At 63.1% G+C, this 27,988-nt stretch overlaps 1 protein-coding gene across 2 annotated transcripts; it reads right to left on the reverse strand.

The window, feature by feature from the left end:
• Window positions 1-585: 585 nt before the first annotated feature.
• On the reverse strand, window positions 586-27,037 carry LOC102452718 (L-gulonolactone oxidase-like). Of its 2 annotated transcripts, none has more exon segments than NM_001317054.1 (12): window positions 586-942; window positions 2,398-2,488; window positions 3,366-3,530; window positions 10,718-10,867; window positions 12,837-12,913; window positions 16,782-16,889; window positions 17,597-17,782; window positions 18,156-18,246; window positions 19,606-19,700; window positions 23,836-23,961; window positions 24,691-24,792; window positions 27,006-27,037. In NM_001317054.1, coding segments are annotated over 12 exon segments (1,323 nt in total). In that variant the 5' UTR covers window positions 27,009-27,037; the 3' UTR covers window positions 586-813.
• Window positions 27,038-27,988: the final 951 nt, after the last annotated feature.

A 27,988-nucleotide genomic window follows, 5' to 3' on the forward strand; every position in this document is an offset into this window, starting at 1 on the left:
GGTCGAGGTTGGAGATTAGGACAAACCATTTCCCTAGGCGGGTGGGGAAGCCCTGGGCTGGGTTCCCTAGGGAGGGGTGGAATCTCCATCCCTAGAGGTGTTGAAGTCCCGGCTGGACCAAGCCCTGGCTGGGATGATGGAGTCGGGTTGGTCCTGCTTTGGGCAGGGGGCTGGACTCGGTGGCTCCTGAGGTCTCCGCCCGCCCTAGGAGTCTAATACTGGCGTTTTGTGCCGATAACAGTTCCCAGCTCATCCTGCTTGTGCCCAGGCTGGGACTAGAACGAAGATCCCTTGGATTCTGTGGGTCAGTCCACCCCACACCCCCTCGCTCTCCCCTGCCCGGCCATTCACCCCCGTGCTTGCACCTGGGACCTTCTCCTTAGAGACGGGTCTGGAGCCAAGGCCCCTGGACTCTGGGGGATCCGGCTCTGAGATACCAGAACCAGCCGCCTGCAGCATGGAGCCAAAGCGGCCTGCTTTGAACCGGCCAGAATCACAGATCTCCTGGCGGGAGAGCCCCCCGAGCGGCGCTTTCCCAGGAGGGGGCTGGGGAAAGCCCCGAGTCAGCACCGAGCCTAGAGACCGTTCCCAGTCACTGCTGGTTCTTTATTGGGCGCGCTCTCGGACACGGCGCTCGGAGCTGCACAGACACCGATCGGGACAGTCCCTGGCTAAGAGACGGGCTGCAGAGGGCAGGGCTGGGAGCCAGAGAGATCGGGGCTGGGTGCCCGTGCGGGGCCGGCGTGGAAGGAGCCAGTCTCCCAAGGAGACAGGCTGGGGAGCTTCCTTTCTCTCGCGCCGCGCCGGCCTCCCTCAGTAAAACACCCTCTCCAGGTAGGGGTTCAGGAACATGCCGGTGGGGTCCAGCTCCTCCCGGATGGCGCAGAACTGCCGGAAGCCGGGATACATCTTCTCCAAGTCCTTGCGGGTGCAGGTGTGAGCCTGCGAGAGAGCGACCGTGGCACCCGGCGAGCCCCCAACAGGACACCCGCCGACACCAGCATCCTGCGCTGGGCTGCAGAGACCTAGGGGCGCCCGCGCAGCCCCGGGCGGACCCCGCGCCAGTCCCGACCCCAGAGCGTTACCGGTGCAGGGGGGCGGGCGGCTCCGTACGTACGGGAGCGGCTCGAGCGCCCGCCCTGCTCGGAAACCCCGGGGGCTCCGTACGCGCGGGAGCGGCTCGAGCGCCAGCCCTGCTCGGGAACCCCGGGGGCTCTGTACGCGCGGGAGTGGCTCGAGTGCCCGCCCTGCTCGGGAACCCCGGGGGCTCTGTACGCGCGGGAGCGGCTCAAGCGCCCGCCCTGCTCGGGAACCCCGGGGGCTCTGTACGCGCGGGAGCGGCTCGAGCGCCCACCCTGCTCAGGAACCCCGGGGGCTCTATACGCGCGGGAGCGGCTCGAGCGCCCGCCCTGCTCGGGAACCCCGGGGGCTCCGTACGCGCGGGAGCGGCTCGAGCGCCCGCCCTGCTCGGGAACCCCGGGGGCTCCGTACGCGCGGGAGCGGCTCGAGCGCCCGCCCTGCTCGGGAACCCCGGGGGCTCCGTACGCGCGAGAGCGGCTCGAGCGCCCGCCCTGCTCGGGAACCCCGGGGGCTCCGTACGCGCGGGAGCGGCTCGAGCGCCCGCCCAGCTCGGAAACCCCGGGGGCTCCGTACGCGCGGGAGCGGCTCGAGTGCCCGCCCTGCTCGGGAACCCCGGGGGCTCTGTACGCGCGGGAGCGGCTCGAGCGCCCGCCCTGCTCGGGAACCCTGGGGCCCACAACGGCTGGAGCTGGGTCCCCCGGCCGCACCGACGCGCCACGACGCAGCCCCTCTGGCCTGGCCTGCATCCCCACGGCCATAAGGCAGGGGCTGGCCGAGTCGCAGCAGCCCTGGGCTCTCCCAGCCCCAGCCAGCCCCAGGAGCTTGCTGGCGGGCGGGTGGACCGAAGGCGGCTTGATCTCAGACCGGAACCGGGTGCAGTGTGGACAGACCCTCTGGGCCGTAAGGGACCACCTGGCTCACCCACGAGCTCCGCAAGGCCCCGTTTGCCCCGTGGGTCCAGACTGAACACTGAGCCGCCCTCCTCCCCCTTAGCCCCTTTGCCCTGGGAGGATCCACATCTCCCTGCCCCCATCTAACGAGGCCTCCCCCTCCTCCCGGGGGGACAGCGGCCGATTCCTGCCACCCCAGCCCCACCTGGCCCCACGTGGCCTCCTGTGCACCTCAGGGCTCCCGGGACGGGAGTGGGGGGGCTGGGAGTCACAGCAGGGAGATGGGGCAAGGCGGGGGGGGGCTGGGGGGTTCCCGGACAGGACTCTGCCTTGGGGAGCATCCAGGCCGGTCCCGCCCCCCCGGAATGTGGTTCAGGGTTTCAGGGGCTGGGTGACTTGGCTCCTCCCTGGGCAGCCGCGTCGGTACCTTGGCCCAGTGCGGTCGCCCCCCGGCCTTCTTCATGATGCTCTCGTAGGCCAGCCAGTAGTCCAGCCGGGGCACGTCCTTCCCGTAGGGCCTGCGGGCACAGGGCAGCGTCGGGGGCTGGCTCCTGCCTCCCCCCCCGCCACGGAGGGTCTGGCCACAGGAGGGGGACAGAGCCGCTCCCCGTGGCAGGGCTGGATCCTCCTGCCCCGCCAGGGGGCTGCTCACGGGAGCCCGAGTCCCTGGCTGGGGGCTGCTTCTGCTCCCAGCCCTGCTCTGGCCGCAGTGGGGCTCGAACCTGGGCCCCTCCGTGCCAGACGCAGCAGCTGCTGCCCTGGGAGCATCCCAGCTGGCTGGCGCCTGGGGCAGCCGCTGCTCCAGCTCCGAGCGGGGCCAGAGACGCCCTGTCCCTGAGCCGGGGAACCCTGCGCCCAGGGAGCTGGGGGGCTGCCAGGAGCCCTTCCCATGTGGGGGCTGGGTCCCTGCTGGGCAGCACCCCAGAAAAGGGCTGGGACGCATCGCGGGGGGCTGGGACGGGGCAGAGCCCCGGAGACCGGGGGGGGACGTGGCCGGGTCTGTGCTTGTCCAGCCCTGCGCCGAGGGGCTGCAGGGCCTCGCCGGGGCCCCTAGACCCCCCACAATCCCAGCAATGAACAGCGAGTCCCAGTCAGACCCCCCGGGGCAGGTCGGAGCAGCCGGCAGCTCTGTCATCGAGTGGCCATGAGCCGAGCAAACCTGCATCCCAGCAGGCCCCACGGACCGGCCCGTGTCCACGCCCCACCCGCCATGTGGGGAAACTGAGGCACGGGGCGGGGCTGTGGCTGGCCCAAGGACCCCGGTGACGGTGCTGGGAACAGGCGCCCGGGCGCCCGACCCACCAGGCGAAGAGACGGCTGCAGGCGGCTCCGGCTTGGGCTGCGCCGCCCCGTGGGCCCCCGGCCCCGCTGGACCCGCCCCCCGCCAGCCCCTACCTGTACATGATGACGTTCACGTAGCAGCTGTCCCTCTGGAAACAGGGGCTCAGCAGGATGTCGTCGCCCCGCGCAAAGCGCACCTCCACCGGGTAGTGCGCCACCAGCCCGGGGCTGTTCTCCAGCACGGCCTGCAGCTCCCGCAGCGCCTCCCGCGTCTTCTCACTGCCCAGAGCAACCCCCCCCGGCCCCGTTAGCCCTGGGGCGCCCTCGCGCTGCCGGGCCGTCAGCCGGCCTCCCCCAGCAGCGCCGGGCCAGAGCCCCACACACCCCCAGGGCTGGGAGAGGGGGGATGGGGCGGGTCTGAGGGGCAGGGGTAGAGCTGGGGGGGTCAGGGCTGGGAGGGGGGGATGGGGTGGGACTGAGGGGCAGGGGCAGAGCTGGGGGGGGCAGGGCTGGGAGGGGGGGATGGGGTGGGACTGAGGGGCAGGGGCAGAGCTGGGGGGGGCAGGGCTGGGAGAGGGGGGATGGGGTGGGACTGAGGGGCAGGGGCAGAGCTGGGGGGGTCAGGGCTGGGAGGGGGGGATGGGGTGGGACTGAGGGGCAGGGGCAGAGCTGGGGGGGCAGGGCTGGGAGAGGGGAGATGGGGTGGGACTGAGGGGCAGGGGCAGAGCTGGGGGGGCAGGGCTGGGAGAGGGGGGATGGGGTGGGACTGAGGGGCAGGGGCAGAGCTGGGGGGGTCAGGGCTGGGAGGGGGGGATGGGGTGGGACTGAGGGGCAGGGGCAGAGCTGGGGGGGGCAGGGCTGGGAGAGGGGGGATGGGGTGGGACTGAGGGGCAGGGGCAGAGCTGGGGGGTCAGGGCTGGGAGAGGGGGGATGGGGTGGGACTGAGGGGCAGGGGCAGAGCTGGGGGGGGTCAGGGCTGGGAGAGGGGGGATGGGGTGGGACTGAGGGGCAGGGGCAGAGCTGGGGGGGTCAGGGCTGGGAGAGGGGGGATGGGGTGGGACTGAGGGGCAGGGGCAGAGCTGGGGGGTCAGGGCTGGGAGAGGGGGGATGGGGTGGGACTGAGGGGCAGGGGCAGAGCTGGGGGGTCAGGGCTGGGAGAGGGGGGATGGGGTGGGACTGAGGGGCAGGGGCAGAGCTGGGGGGGTCAGGGCTGGGAGAGGGGGGATGGGGTGGGACTGAGGGGCAGAGCTGGGGGGTCAGGGCTGGGAGAGGGGGGATGGGGTGGGACTGAGGGGCAGGGGCAGAGCTGGGGGGGTCAGGGCTGGGAGAGGGGGATGGGGAGGGACTGAGGGGCAGGGGCAGAGCTGGGGGGTCAGGGCTGGGAGAGGGGGGATGGGGTGGGACTGAGGGGCAGGGGCAGAGCTGGGGGGGTCAGGGCTGGGAGAGGGGGATGGGGTGGGACTGAGGGGCAGGGGCAGAGCTGGGGGGGTCAGGGCTGGGAGAGGGGGGATGGGGTGGGACTGAAGGGCAGGGGCAGAGCTGGGGGGGTCAGGGCTGGGAGAGGGGGGATGGGGTGGGACTGAGGGGCAGGGGCAGAGCTGGGGGGTCAGGGCTGGGAGAGGGGGGATGGGGTGGGACTGAGGGGCAGGGGCAGAGCTGGGGGGGTCAGGGCTGGGAGAGGGGGATGGGGAGGGACTGAGGGGCAGGGGCAGAGCTGGGGGGTCAGGGCTGGGAGAGGGGGGATGGGGTGGGACTGAGGGGCAGGGGCAGAGCTGGGGGGGTCAGGGCTGGGAGAGGGGGATGGGGAGGGACTGAGGGGCAGGGGCAGAGCTGGGGGGTCAGGGCTGGGAGAGGGGGGATGGGGTGGGACTGAGGGGCAGGGGCAGAGCTGGGGGGGGTCAGGGCTGGGAGAGGGGGATGGGGTGGGACTGAGGGGCAGGGGCAGAGCTGGGGGGGTCAGGGCTGGGAGAGGGGGGATGGGGTGGGACTGAGGGGCAGGGGCAGAGCTGGGGGGGTCAGGGCTGGGAGAGGGGGGATGGGGTGGGACTGAGGGGCAGGGGCAGAGCTGGGGGGTCAGGGCTGGGAGGGGGGGATGGGGTGGGACTGAGGGGCAGGGGCAGAGCTGGGGGGGTCAGGGCTGGGAGAGGGGGATGGGGAGGGACTGAGGGGCAGGGGCAGAGCTGGGGGGTCAGGGCTGGGAGAGGGGGGATGGGGTGGGACTGAGGGGCAGGGGCAGAGCTGGGGGGGTCAGGGCTGGGAGAGGGGGATGGGGTGGGACTGAGGGGCAGGGGCAGAGCTGGGGGGGTCAGGGCTGGGAGAGGGGGGATGGGGTGGGACTGAGGGGCAGGGGCAGAGCTGGGGGGGTCAGGGCTGGGAGAGGGGGGATGGGGTGGGACCGAGGGGCAGGGGCAGAGCGGGGGGGGCAGGGCTGGGAGGGGGATGGGGTGGGACTGAGGGGCAGGGGCAGAGCTGGGGGGGGTCAGGGCTAGGAGAGGGGGATGGGGAGGGACTGAGGGGCAGGGGCAGAGCTGGGGGGGTCAGGGCTGGGAGAGGGGGGATGGGGTGGGACTGAGGGGCAGGGGCAGAGCTGGGGGGGTCAGGGCTGGGAGAGGGGGGATGGGGTGGGACTGAGGGGCAGAGCTGGGGGGTCAGGGCTGGGAGAGGGGGGATGGGGTGGGACTGAGGGGCAGGGGCAGAGCTGGGGGGGTCAGGGCTGGGAGAGGGGGATGGGGAGGGACTGAGGGGCAGGGGCAGAGCTGGGGGGTCAGGGCTGGGAGAGGGGGGATGGGGTGGGACTGAGGGGCAGGGGCAGAGCTGGGGGGGTCAGGGCTGGGAGAGGGGGGATGGGGTGGGTCTGAGGGGCAGGGGCAGAGCTGGGGGGTCAGGGCTGGGAGAGGGGGGATGGGGTGGGACTGAGGGGCAGGGGCAGAGCTGGGGGGGTCAGGGCTGGGAGAGGGGGATGGGGAGGGACTGAGGGGCAGGGGCAGAGCTGGGGGGTCAGGGCTGGGAGAGGGGGGATGGGGTGGGACTGAGGGGCAGGGGCAGAGCTGGGGGGGTCAGGGCTGGGAGAGGGGGATGGGGTGGGACTGAGGGGCAGGGGCAGAGCTGGGGGGGTCAGGGCTGGGAGAGGGGGGATGGGGTGGGACTGAGGGGCAGGGGCAGAGCTGGGGGGGTCAGGGCTGGGAGAGGGGGGATGGGGTGGGACTGAGGGGCAGGGGCAGAGCTGGGGGGTCAGGGCTGGGAGAGGGGGGATGGGGTGGGACTGAGGGGCAGGGGCAGAGCTGGGGGGGGCAGGGCTGGGAGAGGGGGATGGGGAGGGACTGAGGGGCAGGGGCAGAGCTGGGGGGTCAGGGCTGGGAGAGGGGGGATGGGGTGGGACTGAGGGGCAGGGGCAGAGCTGGGGGGGTCAGGGCTGGGAGAGGGGGATGGGGTGGGACTGAGGGGCAGGGGCAGAGCTGGGGGGGTCAGGGCTGGGAGAGGGGGGATGGGGTGGGACTGAGGGGCAGGGGCAGAGCTGGGGGGGTCAGGGCTGGGAGAGGGGGGATGGGGTGGGACTGAGGGGCAGGGGCAGAGCGGGGGGGGCAGGGCTGGGAGGGGGGGATGGGGTGGGACTGAGGGGCAGGGGCAGAGCTGGGGGGGGTCAGGGCTAGGAGAGGGGGATGGGGAGGGACTGAGGGGCAGGGGCAGAGCTGGGGGGGTCAGGGCTGGGAGAGGGGGGATGGGGTGGGACTGAGGGGCAGGGGCAGAGCTGGGGGGTCAGGGCTGGGAGGGGGGATGGGGTGGGACTGAGGGGCAGGGGCAGAGCTGGGGGGGTCAGAGCTGGGAGAGGGGGGATGGGGTGGGACTGAGGGGCAGGGGCAGAGCTGGGGGGTCAGGGCTGGGATAACAAAGGGGCGATCGATTGACGGGGCCGTTCTCACAGAGCCAAGACCCTGCGAGCTAAGCTGGACCCAGAGCCCCCCCCCCCCCCCGCAGAAAGCCAGGCCCTGCAGGACGGGCCCCCCGGGAAGCTGCTCTGAGTTTCTGTGGGTTTGTTTGCAGCCCCCCCCCCCGGCTCCTGGGGGTGACCCCACGGGCCAGTCCCTGCGGCTCAGCGCTGCCGGCCCTGGGGAGGCGCGTTGGCCCTGCTGGGGCCGTGTGAGAGGAACCGGAAAGGGAGGGGCCGGTGGGGGCCCCAGAGCCCGGTTCCCAACTGGCCCCAACGTGGGAGAAAACCAGCGTGTGCCCCACTAGCCCCCTATCGGGGTATAGAATCATAGAATCATAGAATCATAGGACTGGAAGGGACCTCGAGAGGTCATCGAGTCCAGCCCCCCGCCCTCAAGGCAGGACCAAGCTCCGTCTACACCATCCCTGACAGATGTCTATCTAACCTGTTCTTAAATATCTCCAGAGAGGGAGATTCCACCACCTCCCTTGGCAATTTATTCCAATATTTGACCACCCTGACAGTTAGGAATTTTTTCCTAATGTCCAATCTAAACCTCCCCTGCTGCACTTTAAGCCCATTACTCCTTGTCCTGTCCTCAGAAACCAAGAGGAACAAATTTTCTCCTTCCTCCTTGTGACACCCTTTTAGATATTTGAAAACCGCTATCATGTCCCCCCTTAATCTTCTTTTTTCCAAACTAAACAAGCCCAGTTCATGAAGCCTGGCTTCATAGGTCATGTTCTCTAAACCTTTAATCATTCTTGTCGCTCTTCTCTGTACCCTTTCCAATTTCTCCACATCTTTCTTGAAATGTGGCGCCCAGAACTGGACACAGTACTCCAGCTGAGGCCTAACTAGTGCAGAGTAGAGCGGCAGAATGACCTCACGAGTTTTGCTTACAACACACCTGTTGATACAACCTAGAATCATATTTGCTTTTTTTGCAACAGCGTCACACTGTTGGCTCATATTCAACTTGTGGTCCACTATGACCCCTAGATCGCTTTCTGCCATGCTCCTTCCTAGACAGTCGCTTCCCATCTTGTATGTATGGAACGGATTGTTCCTTCCTAAGTGGAGAACTTTGCATTTCTCTTTATTAAACCTCATCCTGTTTACCTCTGACCATTTCTCTAACTTGCTAAGGTCATTTTGAATTATGTCCCTATCCTCCAAAGAAGTCGCAACCCCACCCAGTTTGGTATCATCTGCAAACTTAATAAGCGTACTCTCTATCCCAATATCTACATCATTGATGAAGATATTGAACAGTATGGGTCCCAAAACAGACCCTTGAGGAACTCCACTTGTTATCCCTTTCCAGCAGGATTTAGAACCGTTAACAACAACTCTCTGACTACGGTTATCCAGCCAATTGTGCACCCACCTTATCGTGGCCCTATCTAAGTTATATTTGCCTAGTTTATCAATAAGAATATCATGCGAGACCGTATCAAATGCCTTACTAAAGTCTAGGTATATGACATCCACCGCTTCTCCCTTATCCACAAGGCTCGTTATCCTATCAAAGAAAGCTATCAGATTAGTTTGGCATGACTTGTTCTTCACAAACCCATGCTGGCTATTCCCTATCACTTTATTACCTTCCAAGTGTTTGCATATGATTTCCTTAATTACCTGCTCCATTATCTTCCCTGGGACAGACGTTAAACTGACCGGTCTGTAGTTTCCTGGGTTGTTCTTATTCCCCTTTTTATAGATGGGCACAATATTTGCCCTTTTCCAGTCTTCTGGAATCTCTCCTGTCTGCCATGATTTTTCAAAGATCATAGCTAAAGGCTCAGATACCTCCTCTATCAGCTCCTTGAGTATCCTGGGATGCATTTCATCAGGACCTGGTGACTTGCTGACATCTAACTTTCCTACGTGATTTTTAACTTGTTCTTTGTGTATCCTATCTTCTAAACTTACCCTCTCTCTGCTTGTATTCACTACGTTAGGCACACCTCCAGACTTCTCGGTGAAGACCGAAACAAAGAAGTCATTGAGCATCTCCGCCATTTCCAAGTTCCCTGTTACTGCTTCTCCCTCCTCACTAAGCAGTGGGCCTACCCTGTCCTTGGTCTTCCTCTTGCTTTTAATGTATTTATAAAAGGTCTTCTTGTTTCCCTTTATGCCTGTAGCTAGTTTGATCTCATTTTGTGCCTTTGCCTTTCTAATCTTGCCCCTGCATTCCCGTGTTGCTTGCCTATATTCCTCCTTTGTTATTTGTCCTAGTTTCCATTTTTTATATGACTCCTTTTTTATTTTGAGATCATGCAAGATCTCCTTGTTAAGCCAAGCTGGTCTTTTGCCATATTTTCTATCTTTCCTACACAGCGGAATTGTTTGCTTTTGGGCCCTTAACAACGTCCCTTTGAAATACTTCCAACTCTCCTCAGTTGTTTTTCCCTTCAGTCTTGCTTCCCATGGGACCTTACCTACAAGTTCTCTGAGCTTATCAAAATCTGCCTTCCTGAAATCCATAACCTCAATTGTGCTGGTCTCCCTTCTACCTTTCCTTAAGATCATGAACTCTATTATTTCGTGATCACTGTCCCCTATACTGTCTTCCACTTTCAAGTTCTCAACTAGTTCCTCCCTATTTGTTAAAACCAAATCCAGAACAGCTTCTCCTCTGGTAGCTTTTTCAACCTTCTGAAACAGAAAGTTGTCTCCAATGCAGTCCAGAAACTTATTGGATAGCCTGTGCCCCGCTGTGTTAGTTTCCCAACATATGTCTGGATAGTTGAAGTCCCCCATCACCACCAAATCTTGGGCTTTGGATAGTTTTGTTAATTGTTTAAAAAAGGCCTCATCCACCTCTTCCACCTGGCTAGGTGGCCTGTAGTAGACTCCTAGCATGATATCACCCTCGTTTTTTACCCCTTTTAGCTTAACCCAGAGACTCTCTACACAGCTATCTCCTACATTCATCTCCACTTCAGTCCAAGTGTAACCCAGGCCCAGCCTGCCAGATACTGGGCACCTCACGCCCTGCAGCCTCAGCGGGGTTAGGCCACGGGGAGCTAGGATCGGAGGGGGGGGGAGGTTCACATCTCCGATAGCTCAAGACCCCCCCTCACTCCAAGCCCGGCTGGGCTAACGACTCGCTCCGCCCTGGGGAGGCTTCCTTTATACAGCCTGGGAGACTCCACCTCCATCCCATTGGCTAGGGCAGTCATGTGACCGAGAGCCGTGCCCCGCCCACGTCAGTCCCGGGCACTGGCCGGTCCCTTCCCCAGCCCGGCTGCTGCCTGGGTGTGGGGGGCAGGGCGGGAGGAGGGTCCGAGCCGCGTCTCCCCTCCCGCTAGCGCACACGCCGAGCGGGGCCAGGCCCGGCCAGCACCCCCCGCACGGCCCCGGCCCGCCCGGCACCCCCCGCACGGCCCCGGCCCGCCCAGCACCCCCCCGCACGGCCCCGGCCCGCCCCGCACCCCCCGCACGGCCCCGGCCCGCCCAGCCGCTCACATGGGGATGGCCCTGGCCCGCCCCGGCACCCCCCCGCACGGCCCTGGCCCGGCCCCCCGCTCACATGGGGATGGCCCAGTCCTGGACGTGCTGCCGGAAGCGACACTCGTAGCTGAAGATCTTGTAGCTCAGGTTGACGTTCTCCACCTTGCGCGTGAAGAGGAGCCAGAAGAAGCAGCGATTGACCCAGCGCACCAGGCCGGGCAGGAACGTGCTGCCGGAGACGGAGAGAGATCAGGGCGGGGCGGCCCAGGGAGCGCCCACGTCGGGGCTGCGTGGGGGCCAGGGCCCCAGAGACGTGGGTCTGCCCCCGCCCAGCCGCGGAGGCCAGGATTGGCTTCGACACGCCGCCCCGGGGACCCAGAGCCGTGTGGGGCTGGACAGGCCCCCCTGCGCCGAGGCAGGGCCAGGACTGGCTCCGACACGCCGCCCCGGGGACCCAGAGCCGTGTGGGGCTGGACAGGCCCCCCTGCGCCGAGGCAGAGCCAGGACTGGCTCCGACACGCCGCCCCGGGGACCCAGAGCCGTGTGGGGCTGGACAGGCCCCCCTGCGCCGAGGCAGGGCCAGGACTGGCTCCGACACGCCGCCCCGGGGACCCAGAGCCGTGTGGGGCTGGACAGGCCCCCCTGCGCCGAGGCAGGGCCAGGACTGGCTCCGACACGCCGCCCCGGGGACCCAGAGCCGTGTGGGGCTGGACAGGCCCCCCTGCGCCGAGGCAGGGCCAGGACTGGCTCCGACACGCCACCCCGGGGACCCAGAGCCGTGTGGGGCTGGACAGGCCCCCCTGCACCGAGGCAGAGCCAGGACTGGCTCCGACACGCCGCCCCGGGGACCCAGAGCCGTGTGGGGCTGGACAGGCCCCCCTGCGCCGAGGCAGGGTCAGGACTGGCTCCGACACGCCGCCCCGGGGACCCAGAGCCGTGTGGGGCTGGACAGGCCCCCCTGCGCCGAGGCAGGGCCAGGACTGGCTGGTCTGTGATAGCCCGGGGGGCCTGGCCCGAGGGCCGTGACTTGCTGTGGCAGACGGGGGAAGAAGCCGCGAGGGGGGAGGCTCTTCTGGCTGTGGGTGTGTCGCACGGGGAGGAGCTCGCTGGGGTGTGGGGGGGGGGCAGCTCGTGAAAAGACGAGGGAGACTAGGTGGGAACCCAGCAACCAGGGGCAGCGTGAGAGCTCCTCTCCGCGCCGGCTGCCGGGGCGCCGGGCAGCAGGGACAGGACTCAGATCCTTCCGCTCCCAAGCACAGTCCCTCTTGCCCCCCTGAGCAGAGGGGGAATCGCCCTCCGCAGTAGAGAGTCTCTGACACACAGAGCGGGGTGGTTTTGTTTTAACACACTGGCCCCAGGGCTCTGTGCACCTCCAGGAACGGAAGCGCCGGGCTGTGGCAAGGAGGGAAGGGCAGGTCCCCGGCTCTGACAAGGGCCCCGGAGCGTTTCTTACGCCGGGGGGGATTTTAGATCATGTTCCACGTTTCACCCAGGGGTGCGCCCACCTCTCCCTAGCGGGGGGCACATCTTCACAGAGATCGTGCGGCTCCCAGTCGCCCGCCCCACGTCCCCCCTCCAGTCGGTCATGGGACAGCCCGGGACTGAGCCGCGCAAAGAAGTGACTGAGCAGCCGGGCAGAAGGAGCCAGCCCCACGGCCCAGCCAGCCAGTGCCCTATGGACGACTGCTCGGCACCCCCAGTGTACACCGAGCATGGCTGATTCCTGGCTATTGACAGGGGCAGGGTTGCTAGCTGCTAACAGTCCCAAGCACGTACCGGATGCGTTAGAGCCTCAAGGTGCTTGGGAAACATCAGCGACCCTCACCACCCTCCGTGCCTCGGTTTCCCCATCTCTGCAATGGGGTAACGGCTGCGATAGCACCGATGGGGAAACTGAGGCACAGAGAGGGGGCGATTTCTGAGGTCAGCAGCAGAGCCAGCACGACAGCCCGGGCTGTTCCCGATCCCAAGGCAAGTTCCTGCCACTCCAGCCCCGCTGCCCTGAGCTAACTGAGGTCGGCCAGCGGGTCGCCTCTCCTCCCAGGGCTGGATTTATTCTGGAGACGCGGGGAACACACAACCCCACGCAAAGCCCCGGCAGCCTGGCCGTGCTGGTGGCCGTAGCCCCACGTGGGCTCCTTCCCGGCCACGCCCGCCACACAGCGCCAGGCGAAAACGCCCCCAGAACCCAGCCCTACCTGAGCCACAGCAGGAACTCCAGCAGATAGTACCCAACGGCGTAGTCCCAGAACCAGCTGGTGGAGGAGGACGGAGGCTGCAAGGCAGGAGGCGAACGCTCTGGTCAGAGGTTCCCCAGGCGGGGGCAGACCCGGGCCCCCTTTGTCTGTCGCTCCAGGACATTCCCGCGGACGGCAGGAAGCGTCAGACGGACGCTGGGGAATGAGGTGGGCAGAGCAGAACTGCACGGCTCAGACCTGGCCAGGAGCTGGGGGCCTGCCTTTGTGAAAGGCCTCGAGGGAGGTGGGGTCCACTCACCCCGCCCAGCTGTAAGAGAGCACCCCCGGCTGCACAGCGCCCCCTACGGGGGGACAGTGACCTACGCCCAGAGGTAAGCGGGGAAGAAACACCGGGAGGAAGGTGCGGTGGAGGAGGGCCCCGATCCATATGGAGAAGGTCGGACAACCAGCAAGTCAGCGAAGGGTCTGTACACGAACGCAAGGAGCCTGGGACCAAGCAGGAAGAACTGGAAGTCCTGGCCCATTCGGAGATCTACGGCGAGACTGGAATAACGGAGACTTGGTGGGACGACTCACGTGATGGGAGCACGGCCCGGGAAGGGTGTAGACTGCTCAGGAAGGACAGGCGGGGGGAGAAGGGGGAGGAGTGGCTCTGTATGTCAGAGAGCAGACGGATTGCTCAGCGCTCCAGGATACAGAGGGACTACGTCTAGACTGGCTTGATTTTCCGGAAATGCTTTTAACGGAAAAGTTTTCGGAACAGAGCGTCTAGATTGGCAGGATGCTTTTCTGCAAAAGCACTTTTTGTGGAAAAACGTCTGTGGCCAATCTAGACGCGTTTTTGCGCAAAAAAGCCCCGATCGCCATTTTCGCAATCGGGGCTTTTTTGCGCAAAACAAATCTGAGCTGTCTACTCTGGGACTTTTGCCCGAACGGGAGCAGCATAGTATTTCCGCACGAAGCCCTGATTTCTTACAGTAGGACGTCAGTGTTCTTGCGCAAATTCAAGCAGCCAGTGTAGACAGCTGTCAAGTTTTTCCGGAAAAGCGGCTGATTTTCTGGAAAAACTGGCCAGTCTAGACACAGCCAGGGAGAAAAGCCTGTTGAAAGTCTTTGGGTCAAGCTTAGTGGTGGGAGCAACAGGGGTGATGTTGCTGGTGTCTGCTGTAGAGCAGATCAGGTGGAGGGGGTAGACGAGGTTTTCTTCAGACAACTAAGAGAAGCCTCCAGATCGCAGGCCCTGGTTCTCATGGGGGACTTCAATCACCCTGACATCTGCTGGGAGACCAGTGCAGCAGGACACAGACAATCCAGGAAGTTTTGGGAGAACGTTGGGGATACTTGGTACCAGTGCTGAGCGAACCGACCAGGAGCCGTGCGCAGCTTGACCTGCTGCTCACAAACAGGGAGGAACTAGGAGGGGAAGTAGAGGTGGGTGACAACCTGGGCAGCAGGGATCATGAGATGGTCGAGTTCAGATTCCTGACCAAAGGAAGAAAGGAGAGCAGCAAAATACACACCCTGGATTTCAGAAAAGCAGAAAAGCAGAGAACTGATGGGCAGGATGTAACATGACGGGGAAAGGAGTCCGGGAGAGCTGGCTGCATTTTAAAGAAGCCTTATCGAAGGCACAGGAACAAACCATCCCGACGTGCAGTAAGAAAAGCAAATGTGTCAAGAGACCAGATTGACGTACCGGCGAAATCCTTGCCGAGCTTAAACACAAAAAGGGAGCTTACAAGAAGTGGAAACTTGGATCGATGACGAGGGAGGAGTATAAATATATTCTCGAGAATGCCGGGGAGTAATCAGGAAGGTGAACGCGCAATTGGAATTGCAGCTGGCAAGGGATGTGAAGGGGAACAAGAAAGGTTTCTACAGGCATGTTAGCAAGAAGAGGGCGATGAGGGAGGCTGCGGGGCCCTTACTGGATGAGGGAGGTAACCTAGGGACAGATGATGTGGGGAAAGCTGAAGTACTCAATGCTTTCTTTGCCTCTGTCTTCAAAGACAGGGTCAGCTCCCAGACAAATGCACTAGGCAACACGGTGTGGGAAGGAGGTGGGCAGCCCTCGGTGGAGAAAGAACAGGTGAAGAACTATTTAGAACAGCCAGACATACACAAATCCACGGGGCCAGATCTAATGCACCCGAGGGGCTCAGGGAGTTGGCGAATGTCATTGCGGAGCCTTTGGCCATTATCTTTGAAAACTCGTGGAGATCAGGAGAGATCCCGGATGACTGGAAAAAGGCGAATGTAGGGCCCATCTTTAAAAAGGGAAGAAGGACGGTCCAGGGAACTACAGACCAGCCGGCCTCACCTCAGTCCCCGGAAAAATCATGGAGGGGATCCTCAAGGAATCCATTTTGAAGCACTTGGAAGAGGGGAAGGTGACTGAGAATAGTCAACATGGATTCACAAAGGGCAAGTCCTGCCTGACCAATCGGATTAGCTTCTCTGATGCGGTAACTGGCTCTGTGGACGTGGGCAAGTCAGGGGATGTGATAAACCTTGAGTTTAGCAAAGCTTCTGATACGGTCTCCCACAATCCTCTTGCCAGCAAGTTAAGGAAGTCTGGATTGGATACATGCACTGTGACGTGGACAGAACGCTGGCTGGACTGTTGTGCTCAGCGGGTCGTGATCGCCGGCTCCGTGTCAGGCTGGTGGTTGGTTTCAAGTGAAGTGCTCCAAGGATCAGTTCTAGGGACAGTTTTGCTCAACATCTTTATGAATGACCTGGATGAGGGGATGGGTTGCACGCTCAGCAAGTTTGCTGGTGACATTAAGCTAGGGGGAGAGGTAGATGCCCTGGACGGCAGCAATAGGGTCCAGAGCGACCTAGACAAATGGGAGGATTGGGCCACAAGAAATCTGATGAGGTTCAACAAGGACAAGGGCAGAGTCCTGCTCTTGGGAGGGAAGAATCCCAAGCACAGTTACAGGCTGGGGACCGACTGGCTAAGTAGCAGTTTGGCAGAAGAGGACCTGGGGATTCCAGTGGATGAGAAGCTGGAGATGAGTCAACAGGGCGTCCTCTAGCCAAGAAGGCTAACGACATATTAGGGTGCATTAGGAGGAGCACTGTCAGCAGATCTAGGGAAGTGATCGTTCCCCTTTACTCAGCTCTGGGGAGGCCAGATCTGGAGTATTGTGTCCAATTCTGGGCCCCCCACTACAGAAAGGATGTCGATTAATTCGAGAGGGTCCAGCGGAGAATGACCAAAATGATTCGGGGCTGGAGCACATGGCCTAATAGGAGATGCTGAGGGATTTGGGCTTGTTTAGTCTACAGAAGAGAAGAGCGAGGGGGGATTTGAGAGCAGCCTGCAACTCCCTGCAGGGGGGTCCAAAGAGGCTGGAGAGAGGCTGGTCTCAGTGGGGGCAGGTGGCAGAACAAGGAGCGATGGGCTCACGTTGCAGGGGGGGAGGTCTAGGTTGGAGATTAGGACAAACCATTTCCCTAGGCGGGTGGGGAAGCCCTGGGCTGGGTTCCCTAGGGCGGGGGTGGAATTTCCGTCCCTAGAGGTGTTTGAGTCCCGACTGGACCAAGCCCTGGTGGGCTGATGGAGTTGGGCTGGTCCTGCTTTGGGCAGGGGGCTGGACTCGGTGCCTCCTGAGGTCTCCGCCCGCCCTGGGGTTCTAGGATTCTAGGACTTGGAAGGCCACCGGCTCAGCAGCCCCATTTCCCCCAACCCCAGCGCCGGCCAGGCAGGGCCCTGCCCAGGGAGAGGGGATCCTGGGCCTGGGAGAGGCAATCGCAGGACGTCCTGCGCCTGACCCTCCCCGTGGCATGTCCAGCCCCCGGCGGGGCGGTTTCCTCGGCGCTGGGCTCTGGCGCTGCGTCTCGGCCGGTGCCGGGCTGGTCCCTCGTTGCTGCCGGGGCAGGTCCCCCTGGCTCGGGGGGGGGGGGGGGGGGCTGGAGCGGGGGCGGGGCGGGCGGTACCTTGTCGGTGTGGTCCTGATAGATGACGCTGACGTTCTCGCTGTGGGGGAACCACAGGAAGCGGAAATATTCCGACCGCTGCAGGTGGCTGTCCAGGTTGTCCAGCACCTGGGTGGGAGAGACCAAGCGCTGTGAATGGGCGGGGGGAGCCATGGGACCCCCCCCCCCCACGGCAGCTGTGCAAATGGTCCCCTCCCCCGCCTTTAGAATACTCAACAATCCAGCCAGACACCCCCGGGAGGGGGATGGTCCATCCCCACGGGAAGCGCTGGGGTTCGGGTCACGCAGGGAGTCGGGCGGGGGGGGGGGCTGGAGGCCGGATCGGGGCTTGGAGGCTGAACTCCCCCTGCCCAGGCAGGTCCCGGCAGGACTGTGTGAAACGTTCCCATGAAATCCGTAAAAGAACCAAGCCCGGGAAACGGCTTCGAAGATCAGAGCCGCGGCCACAGCCTCCTAGCGCGGCTCCGGGCTAGTGACGGCGCCGAGGCCTGAGACCGGCCAGGGGGACTCGCGGCAGCTCACGGCCAGCGCGGCCGGGCTCCGAGGGAGGCTGGGTTCAAAGCCAGCGCAGAACGGCGAGTCCTCGTCGGTCACTGGGTCGGCCTGTGCCAGTCTCCTCCAGCGACCCATTTGTTCTCCCCTGGGCCGCGTCCAAACTGCACGCGAGGGGCGCAGGGCACGTGGGGCATCTCCCGGCCGGCTGCCATCGCACCCCCCCGCCCCAGCCGGAGCAGCCCGTCTGGCCCGCACGGCGCCAGCGTCAGAGAGGGGCCTCTCGTTTTGCGCTGCCGCCTCTACTCCGGGCATTCCGGTACCTCCTGCAGGGTGGAGGGGAAGCTGGTCTCCACCAGGCAGAACTCGGGCACGCACTGGAAGGTGACGCTCAGGACCACGCCCAGGCAGCCCAGGTGCAGCCGGGCAGCCTGGAAGATTCGGGGGCTGGCGGACTCGGAGCACTCCAGGATCTGCCCGGACGCCGTCAGCAGCGTCAGCGCCACCACCTGTCGGGGAGACGAGGATGCGCCACTGCCCGGAGGCTCTGCGCCCTTTCCAGCCCCTGGGCCCCTGCCAAGTGGGGGGGTCTGGGTGGGGGTTTGGGCCCAGAAGGGAACTTGAGGTGAGGGATCAGGGTGCAGGAGCAGGTGGGGGTCTGGGCGGGAGTTTGGGTGCAGAAGGGAGCTTGGGGTGAGGGATCGGGGTGCAGGAGCAGGTGGGGGGTCTGGGAGGGAGTTTGGGCGAAGGAGGCGATTGTGACCTAGGGCACAGGACTGGGGTGCACTAGGGGTGCAGGGGTTTGGGCTCATTTCCCACCAGCCCGTCCTGGCAATGTCCCTCCCAGCCCAGTCCCTGGTCCCCACCAGCCCCGTTCCTCACCTGGGTGGGCAGGATGCCGTGTTTGATGCCCGTGTTGTGCGTCCCCGTGCCGATGACCCCCGCGGCCGCCACTTCCGAAACGGCTCCCAAGCTGCAGACACACAAAGACCCGTCACGGGGCAGGGCGCTGGGGGGGCTGTGCCCGGTTGCGTCTCGAGTCGATATTAATTAACCTGACGTCCGAGGGCCGCTAATGGCCAGCTGCCCCAGACCAGGGCCTGCCAAGCCAGCGTAAGGCGCCCGCGGCTGCACCTCAGTCCCCACTGAGATCACAGGCTGCCGGGCGGGGACCAGACGTGGGCCGGACACTCCGATTCCAGACGGCCCCTGTGCTGCTCGCCCAGGACCTGACGCTGATCTCAGGGAACACCCCACCCGTCCCCCAGCCCCCGGCATGGACCCGGCGCCAGGCAAGCGAGACGTGCAGGGGGCAGGCTGAGCCCTGCCTGCTTCTGGGCACGGAGGGGAACGGTCACAGCACACAGGCTGCAACGGGACCCCGCTCCAGGCCACCTTCCCTGCAAGCCTCCCCCATCCCCTGCTCGCAGCCCTGCTGACGGGGAGCTGCCTCCGTGGCTGAGCCAGCTGGGACAGCGCAGGGGGAACCGACCCGCAGCCCAGCACACCGACCACCTGGGCTGCTGGCTGCCACCGGTGCCCCGCGGACGTCCCGGCCCTGGGGAGGTGCTCGCCGGGGTGGGAATTCGGAGCCAGGAAAGCGGCTGGAAGCGGTTTGCAACTGGCCAGTCCGCCCTCCCGCGTTGCTTTTCCCGCACGCTGGGGAAGCGCTGGCTCGAAATCCAGCCGCAGCCCAAATCTGCCCCCTGGAGCCAGGGCCTGGGTAGGTCGCCGCGTGCAGCGCCGCAGGGCTAAGTACCACGACACCGTCCCTGCCCTGCCGCGAGAGCGGCGCCCGGTCTGCGGGAAGGGACCGTCGCTCACCGCGGCTCCACGGCGCCGGGCACGCTGGGGCCTGACCTCCCTGGGCCCGCCCGAGAGCGAAGGGACAGAGCCGGGGACTCGGTTCCTCTTCCCCAAGTGCAGGCGCGTGCCGACCGGGAATGGCCCGGCCGTGCGGCGGGAGATGGGGAATGCGCCCCACCCCCGTGCGCCCACACCGGCCCGGAGCCCCCCGGAACAGATCGGTTCCTGCCGCAGTGACCCCTCCGCTCACGCCCCGGGGCAAGTCTTTTTGGACCCGCCCCCAGGCCCAGCTGGCACCCGGTGCAGGCGTCCCTAGAAATTCCTATTGACCGAGGAGCCAACGGATGCCGTTAACCTGGGACTGGAGGGTGTTCTAGTATCGGGGACGTTCACACCCGGCCTGGCCCCCGGCCACCCCGTTCCTGCCGTGACCCCACCTCCGAGCCCGGCTGGAACAGGCACCGCCAGAGAGATTGGCAGGAGGGCGTCTGGCGCGGGTCACACAGCCAGCCCAAGACTCACTCACTTGGGAAGGGCCAGCCCGTGCTTGCTCAGCTCCACGTTGAGATCGGAGAGCAGGATCCCCGCTTCCACTGTCACTCGCCTCTTCTCCTCGTCCACCTGCAAGAGACATAAGAACGTAAGAGCGGCCGTACTGGGTCAGACCAAAGATCCATCTAGCCCAGTAGCCTGTCTGCTGACAGTGGCCAGCACCAGGTGCCCCAGAGAGGGTGGACCGAAGACAATGATCAAGCGATTTGTCTCCTGCCATCCCTCTCCAGCCTCTGACAGACAGAGGCCAGGGACACCATTTCTACCCCCTGGCTAATAGCCTTTTATGGACCCAACCTCCATGAAATTATCTAGCTTCTCTTTAAACTCTATTATAGTCCTAGCCTTCACAGCCTCCTCTGGCAAGGAGTTCCACAGGTTGACTACACGCTGTGCGAAGAACTTTCTTTTATTAGTTTTAAACCTGCTACCCATTAATTTCATTTGGTGTCCTCTAGTTCTTCTATTTAGGAAACTAATAAATAACTTTTCTTTATCGGCCCTCTCCACACCACTCATGATTTTATAGACCTCTATCATATCCCCCCTCAGTCTCCTCTTTTCTAAACTGAAAAGTCCCAGTCGCTTTAACCTCTCCTCATATGGGACCCGTTCCAAACCCCTAATCATTTTAGTTGCCCTTTTCTGAACCCTTTCCAAGGCCAAATTATCTTTTTTGAGGTGAGGAGACCACATCTGTACACAGTATTCAAGATGTGGGCGTACCATAGTTTTATACAGGGGCAGTAAGATATTCTGGGTCTTATTTTCTATCCCTTTCCTAATAATTCCTAGCATCCTATTTGCCTTTTTGACCGCCGCTGCACACTGCGTGGAAGTTTTCAGAGAACTGTCCACGATAACTCCAAGATCCCTTTCCTGATTTGTCGTAGCCAAATTAGCCCCCATCATACTGTACGTATAGTTGGGGTTATTTTTCCCGATGTGCATTACTTTACACTTATCCACATTAAATTTCATTTGCCATTTTGTTGCCCAATCACTCAGTTTGGTGAGATCTTCTTGGAGTCCCTCACAGTCTGCTTCTGTCTTGACTATCCTAAACAGTTTGGTATCATCCGCAAACTTTCCCACCTCACTGCTTACCCCTTTCTCTAGATCATTTATGAATAAGTTGAAAAGGATTGGTCCCAGGACTGACCCTTGGGGGACACCACTAGTTACCCCTCTCCAATCTGAAAATTTACCATTTATTCCTGCCCTTTGTTTCCTGTCTTTTAACCAGTTCTCAATCCAAGAAAGGACTCTTCTCTTATCCCATGGCCATGTAATTTACACAAGAGCCTTTGGTGAGGGACCTTGTCAAAGGCTTTCTGAAAATCCAAGTATACTATATCTACTGGATCCCCCTTGTCCGCATGCTTGTTAACCCCTTCAAAGAACTCTAAAGATTAGTAAGATGATTTCCATTTACAGAAACCATGTTGACTTTTGTCCAACAAATTATGTTCTTCTACATGCCTCACAATTTTATTCTTTACTATTGTTTCGACTAATTTGCCCGGTCCTGAAGTTAGACTTACCGGTCTGTAATTGCCAGGATCGCCTCTAGAGCCCTTTTTAAATATTGGTGTCACATTGGCTACCTTCCAGTCATTAGGTACGGAAGCCGATTTAAAGGATAGGTTACAAACCACAGATAATAGCTCAGCAATTTCCCATTTGAGTTCTTTTAGAACCCTTGGATGAATGCCATCCGGTCCCGGAGATTTGTTAATATTAAGTTTTTCTATTTGTTCCAAGACGAGCTGTGAGCGCTGGGATCCGGGCCGGGAGAGAGCCCTGCTGCCTGGCCCAGCCCTGGAGCAGCTCGCACCGAGAAGCCCCCCGGGCCGGGCAGCTGTGCAGAGCCGGGCGGCGAAAGCCCCTGTCTCCGGAGCCGTCCTGGCTCCCGATGCGCCGTGTCTGGGGAGAGATGGGCGGGCCGGGGGGCTACTTGCTCTAAGGCTCCGCCAGCTCTGTGAAGGGTGGGGGAGGGGCCCCCCAGTCGTGGGACCGCCCCACAGGACAAGGAACCAGGGCTGGAGCCAGACTCCCGAGACGACCGGCTGTTGGGTCAGATTTCCCGTCTCCCCGGCGGGTTTAGTCTCCGGCGCCCGGCAGCTCTGCTTCTGGACAGCAGGCCGGGATAAAATCAGCTCCCCTGATCTCTCCAGAAGGAGGACGTGGAGCCCTTGTTAGGGATGCGGAATCTCGGTGAATTGACTAGTCGAGTAACCACATGAATTCGTATTGGTTAGTCGACTGTTCTATAGTCCCTGGGATGGGCGGGCTGGCAGCCAGCGCGCTCCGGCCCCACTGCCACTCCCTGGATCAGAGGCAGCAGCATGGGGCACCATGCGGGATCTGGTCCGCGGGGGGAGACAGTTTAAAAACCTCCCCGCACGGACCAGCTGTCTGTTGCCCTGATGCAGAGGCAGCAGCGCAGGGTGGAAGCAGCCCCTGTCCCGGGGAGTCTGAGCTCCTGGACCCGGCGCAAGCCAGGACTGAACCGGGCTGCCTGCCTGTCTGACTCCTAACACACTTTAAATGCTGAACTGCAGCGAGGATCGGTCCTGGACTGAGCCAGGCTGCCGAAAGGCCGCAAGGGTCACTCAAGAGAGTGAACCGCCCGCTAATCTCAACTGGGTGTTAACTCTGAACCCTACCAACGACCATGGCAATATTGGCATTGGTATCCCTTCTGTGGCTGATCAAAGCAGGGAAGAAAGGGGGACTAGGGCTGTATTACGATCCCCCGTCTGGTGTGAGCAGCCCCTCGTTCTGACCCCTGCGTGAGCACTGTGTGGGGGGCAGCCAGAGCTCAGGAAAGCACCATCCCTAATTATTTTGTCTGAGAAATGTCGCTCCAGGAACATCTCAGATCCTGGCTTCTGATTGGACGATGCACAAATGATGTCACTCCATGCGGGGCAAGCAGGAAAGAAGGATAAGCTGGAAGAGCGCCACAGCGCCTGTGATTGGTATGCGGAGTGGGCGGAGCTTGATTTGTGGGCGGGGCTCAGAGGCCCACCTCTCTTTTCCCCACGTCTGCAGCCCGACTCCTGCCGGGCACAAGTTCTTTGTTGCGCTGGGGGGAGGGGCAGCGGTTTCGCGCGGATTCCGGGGTCTGTGTCACCGCCCGGCACAGATGAGAGCACCACCAGTGTATTGTCACGTACAGCGGGTCGCAACGTTTCGAATGTAACGGAACTTTTTAAAACAAGGCCCGTTGTTTAGGATACGTTTGCCGATTTCCCCCGGCACCTTGGGTTTTTCACCTGCTGGACGGTTGGCTGAAAGTTCTTGATTTTGGCCCATTTCAAAATTTGGGGGTTTCCCCGACATTTCAAATGAGATAAAATTTCAATTTTTTGTCTGTGATTTCCCCTCCCTTTTTTGATGCACTTTAACTGTTGTCGTTACTACTATGACACATATGACTTGCAGAATATCTTCCTGCCCCTGTATACAACTATGGTACGCCCACATCTGGAATACTGTGTACAGATGTGGTCTCCTCACCTCAAAAAAGATATTTTGGCCTTGGAAAGGGTTCAGAAAAGGGCAACTAAAATGATTAGGGGTTTGGAACGGGTCCCATATGAGGAGAGGTTAAAGCGACTGGGACTTTTCAGTTTAGAAAAGAGGAGACTGAGGGGGGATATGATAGAGGTCTATAAAATCATGTGTGGTGTGGAGAGGGCCGATAAAGAAAAGTTATTTATTAGTTCCCTAAATAGAAGAACTAGAGGACACCAAATGAAATTAATGGGTAGCAGGTTTAAAACTAATAAAAGAAAGTTCTTCTTCACACAGTGTGTAGTCAACCTGTGGAACTCCTTGCCAGAGGAGGCTGTGAAGGCTAGGACTATAATAGAGTTTAAAGAGAAGCTAGATAATTTCATGGAGGTTAGGTCCATAAAAGGCTATTAGCCAGGGGATAAAATGGTGTCCTTGGCCTCTGTTTGTCAGAGGCTGGAGATGGATGGCAGGAAACAAATCGCTTGATCATTGTCTTCGGTCCACCCTCTCTGGGGCACCTGGTGCTGGCCACTGTCGGCAGACAGGATACTGGGCTAGATGGACCTTTGGTCTGACCCAGTACGGCCGTTCTCATGTTCATTCATTGACCCCAACGTGTCCCCGCCCCGTGACGCTCTGGAGACAGCCCATCGCCTGGCAAAGCAGGGACCCACCGTACCTTGAGGATCTTGTTCATCTTCCCCAGGTGAAGCATGAAGTCATCCGTGCAGGCAATGTCGGAAGGGGAATGGCCCCCCCCAACCACCTTCACCCTTTTGCTCCGCTGCCGGGCCAGATCCAAAATCTGCAAAGACATCACCCTGCAGGCTGTCTCCCTTGCAAGGGCACCGAGAACCCCGAGAGAACCAGCCACCCACGGGACTCGAACCCAGGACACTTGCACCCCAAAGCAGCCAGGAGCCCATTTGAGCCAGATGAGACTCACACATGGGGGGTGCGTGCGGTAACACGGCTGTGCTCTCCAGGACACTAGAAGGCGCAGAGCGTCACAACAGCGCCCGTGCGGAGCCCTGCAAGCCCACAGGATCCCCGGCTCATTGTGCGGCGGCGTGTGTCTGCGCAGGGCTCGGCGCGCGGGAATGCACCGGGCAGTCGCCAACACGCCACACCCAGCAAAATCCAATCTACCTGCCTCAAAGGGGCACTGACAGGTGTATGCACCCTGCACCCCGGGGGAAATCCACTGCCTGCAGACGGCCACGGGAGGTCTAGGCACCCTTACATCAGGGCTTCACTGGATTGCAGGGGGCCCAGGCCTCCTGCGGCGACCCCCAGAATGTCACCCCGAGATTCTCCTCCCGCTCCCCCTCCCCTGCTGCTTTTTGCTCAGGACAATGCGGGGTCCAGCGGCACCTCACAGACCAAAAACATATTCGGGCAGAAGCTTCCGAGGGCTGGAGCCCACTTCGTCAGATGCACGAGGTGGAAACGTCCCTCTGGCAGGGATCTGTACACACAGACACACAAAGCGGGGCGTGCGGCATTGCTGGGCGGAGGGGGGCCTCCTCCTCACCTCTCTGATCTCCTCCACCGATGTCGGCTGGAAGTACAGTTCGGGGGAGGAGCCATACGTCTGAGCCCAGTTCTGGAATTTGACCCCTTCCTGGCCGTGAACCTAGGAGAGAAACAGGTGAAAGCTGACAAAGGGAAAGATTTTCCCCCCTCACAACATGTTTTAACCTGTGGAACTCCCTGCCACAGGAAGCTATTCAGGCAGAGAAATGAACAACATTGCAAAGGGTCTGAAGAGTGATATGGGTACAGACACAGGCAGAGTGAGCATAATTAATGACAGCAGAATTCTAGAAGGGCTATTAATTATTGGACATCATTCTTCAGGACTTTTGCCAGTCTCTAAATACGAGCCCAGGATGTGAGCTCTGCGGAGGCAGATTATCCCATAGACACCTGCTGGGGGGGTTCTTACCCCTTTCCCTGAAGCCTCTGGGGTGGCCCTGCCAGAGAGAGGACCCTGGCCGGTGGGTCTGACGCAGTCTGGCTGGGCCATTGCCCCCTTGGCAGCAACAGCCAATGGTCAAAGCGAGAGGAGAGGGGCCGACGGGACATGGAGCAACGAGCAGCCCCTGGAATCGCCCTCCGAGGGCTGGGATGCTGGGGGAGGGGCTGCTTGAGGGAGCCAGGCCCCTTCTGTCCCTGACATCCCCCCCCACTACAGACCCCTCCCTGCTTCCCTCCGACCCGTGACACCCCGACTGCTCCTTGTTCCCCGTGCAGAGCCAGGCCCACCCCCTGACTGCCTGCTCCCTGTGCAGAGCCCCCACCCCTCCACCCCCCCACCCCGACTGGCCCTGCTCCCCCTGCAGAGCCCCCACCCCGACTGGCCCTGCTCCCCCTGCAGAGCCCCCACCCCTCCACCCCGACTGGCCCTGCTCCCCCTGTAGAGCCCCCACCCCTCCACCCCGACTGGCCCTGCTCCCCCTGCAGAGCCCCCTCTCCCCTCCCCCCGACTGGCCCTGCTCCCCGTCCAGAGCCCCCTCTCCCCCCCCCACTGGCCCTGTTCCCCGTGCAGACTTGGATTGTCAGGGCATGGTCAGCCCCCTCCTCCCCATTCCCACTGTCCATATTGGGGCGGGGGGGCTGCTATTGCCTCCAGACCAGCGCCCTGAGCCCCTCAGCCGCGGCTCCAGGCCCAGCGTCCCAGGGCAGGAGTCCAGGGCCCCGCCCAGCCCAGGGACCCCGACTCCTGCCGGCAAAGGGCCGGGTGGGGCCGCGGCTCCCGCGCGGGGGCTGGAAACCCCGACTGCCCCGTCCACACGGCCAGGACACTGGTGACCCCCCCTGAGCCCCTCCCCCCGGCACCCCCTGCTCGGCCCCTCCCCACCCAGGGTCCTGGCTGCAGGCCCTCCGGGGCCTCACAGCTCCCACCTGGTCTCCTCCAGCTCCCCCCCCCGGAACATCTCCCAGGCGCTGGAGCCGCCGTGCGGCACCGACTCCCCATCCCGTCCCTTGGGCTGGACTCCGGCCCCCCCTTGCTACGGCGCTGGGGGGTGGGACCCATCACTGCACTGTCTGCTCTCTGCTGGGGGGGGCAGCTACAGCCGGCTCGTGGCCCTGGCCTCTCTCACCCGTCCCTTAAGCAGGGGTGGGGAGTGGGGGGGCCCAGCTTAGGGGGTGCAGAGTGGGGGGCCCCAGTTTAGGGGGTGAGGATTGGGGGGCCCCAGGATGGGGGTGGGGATCCCCAGGTTAGGGGGTGGGGATTTCCAGGTTAGGGGGTGCAGAGTGGGGGGCCCAGGTTAGGGGGTGGGGATCCCCAGGTTAGGGGGTGGGGAGTGGGGGGGCCCAGTTTAGGGCGTGCAGGGTGGGGATCCCCAGGTTAGGGGGTGGGGAGTGGGGGGGCCCAGGTTAGGGGGTGGGGATCTCCAGGTTATGGGGTGGGGATCCCCAGGTTAGGGGGTGCAGAGTGGGGGGGCAGGTTAGTGGATGGGGATCCCCAGGTTAGGGGGTGGGGAGTGGGGGGGCCCAGGTTAGGGGGTGCAGGGTGGGGATCCCCAGCTTAGGGGGTGGGGCGCACAGGGGCTGGGCTCGCCTTGCTGCCCCCTGTGCTGAGCAGTGACCCCCCCCCCCAACAGCGCCAGGCAGGTTCATCGGGCAGGACCCTCCCCGGACCTGGGAACCCTAAAACCGGAGCCCTGAGGCCACTGACCCCCCCGACTGTCCCCCAGGCCGGTGTCGGGCGGGGCCCGTTTGCTCCAGCAGGAAGTGGGGGGGGGCTTAGGGGAGATTTTGCCCCCCCCCCCGAGGTTTCCCCATCGAATCCCTCCCGCACGTGCCCCCATCCCCGCGCTGCCGGGTCCGGCCGCCCCTCACCATGGTGCCGGGCGCTGCTCCGCTCCCGGGCGCCTGGCTGCTCGGCGGGGCGGGGCGGGGGCCAGCCGGGCTGGGAGGGCAGCAGGGCGGTGCCGAGTCACCTGGGAGGGGGCCGCCCCCAGGCCGAGCAGGGCTAATGAGTAACCGCCCTGCCCGGTCCCTGCCCCCGGCCAGAGCCCCTCTGAGCGCCCTGACCCTGGGAGCAAAGGGGGGCAGCCGGGGGGCAGGGTGCTGGGGGGCTAGCCGGGGGGCAGGGTGCTGGGGGGCAAGCCGGGGGCAGGGTGCTGGGGGCCAGCCGGGGGGCAGGGTGCTGGGGGGCTAGCCGGGGGGCAGGGTGCTGGGGGGCCAGCCGGGGGCAGGGTGCTGGGGGGCTAGCCGGGGGGCAGGGTGCTGGGGGGCCAGCCGGGGGCAGGGTGCTGGGGGGCAGCCGGGGGGCAGGGTGCTGGGCCGGCTGGCACCGGGGAGCCAGGACCGGGCACGTGCGGCAGAGCCAGCCCCGGCCTGGCGCTGTCCGGACACGGCCGGGGGGGCGCTGGGCTGGGGCAGACCCTGGGGTGGGGCAGGGATCAGGGGGCCCCCCAGCTCGTTAAGGGACACGCTCTGGGTGTTCCCCACGGGGTGCTGAGCGCCAGGGGCAGCACCTCTGGGCCGGGCTCCTAGCACGTGTGTCCCCCCCGATTCGGGACCCTCTGTGGCAACATCGGGGGCAGGTGCTGGGAGGGGGCGGCCGCTGGCTCATTAATTCGCTTCCCCATGAGCTGCAGACGCCCAGGCCGGACCCCAGGTGCCCAGCTGGGGTCCTGGGAGAAGAGCGGCCGGGGGCAGCCGGGGCGGGGGCAGGGCGTTCCTTGGGGGTCCGGGCCCAAGGGCGTCAGAGGCTGCACATCGTGTCCCCGGCAAGTCCCCAGGCCAAGGGCGAAGTGCAGCCAGTGACCCATCGCCCGGGGCGTCGCCTGCCCAGATCACCAGCGCTCCCCCGGCAG

The sequence above is a fragment of the Pelodiscus sinensis genome, chromosome 3 (genome assembly GCF_052426305.1).
Source record: "Pelodiscus sinensis isolate ZL-2025 chromosome 3, ASM5242630v1, whole genome shotgun sequence".
Taxonomy (NCBI): Eukaryota; Metazoa; Chordata; order Testudines; family Trionychidae; genus Pelodiscus; species Pelodiscus sinensis.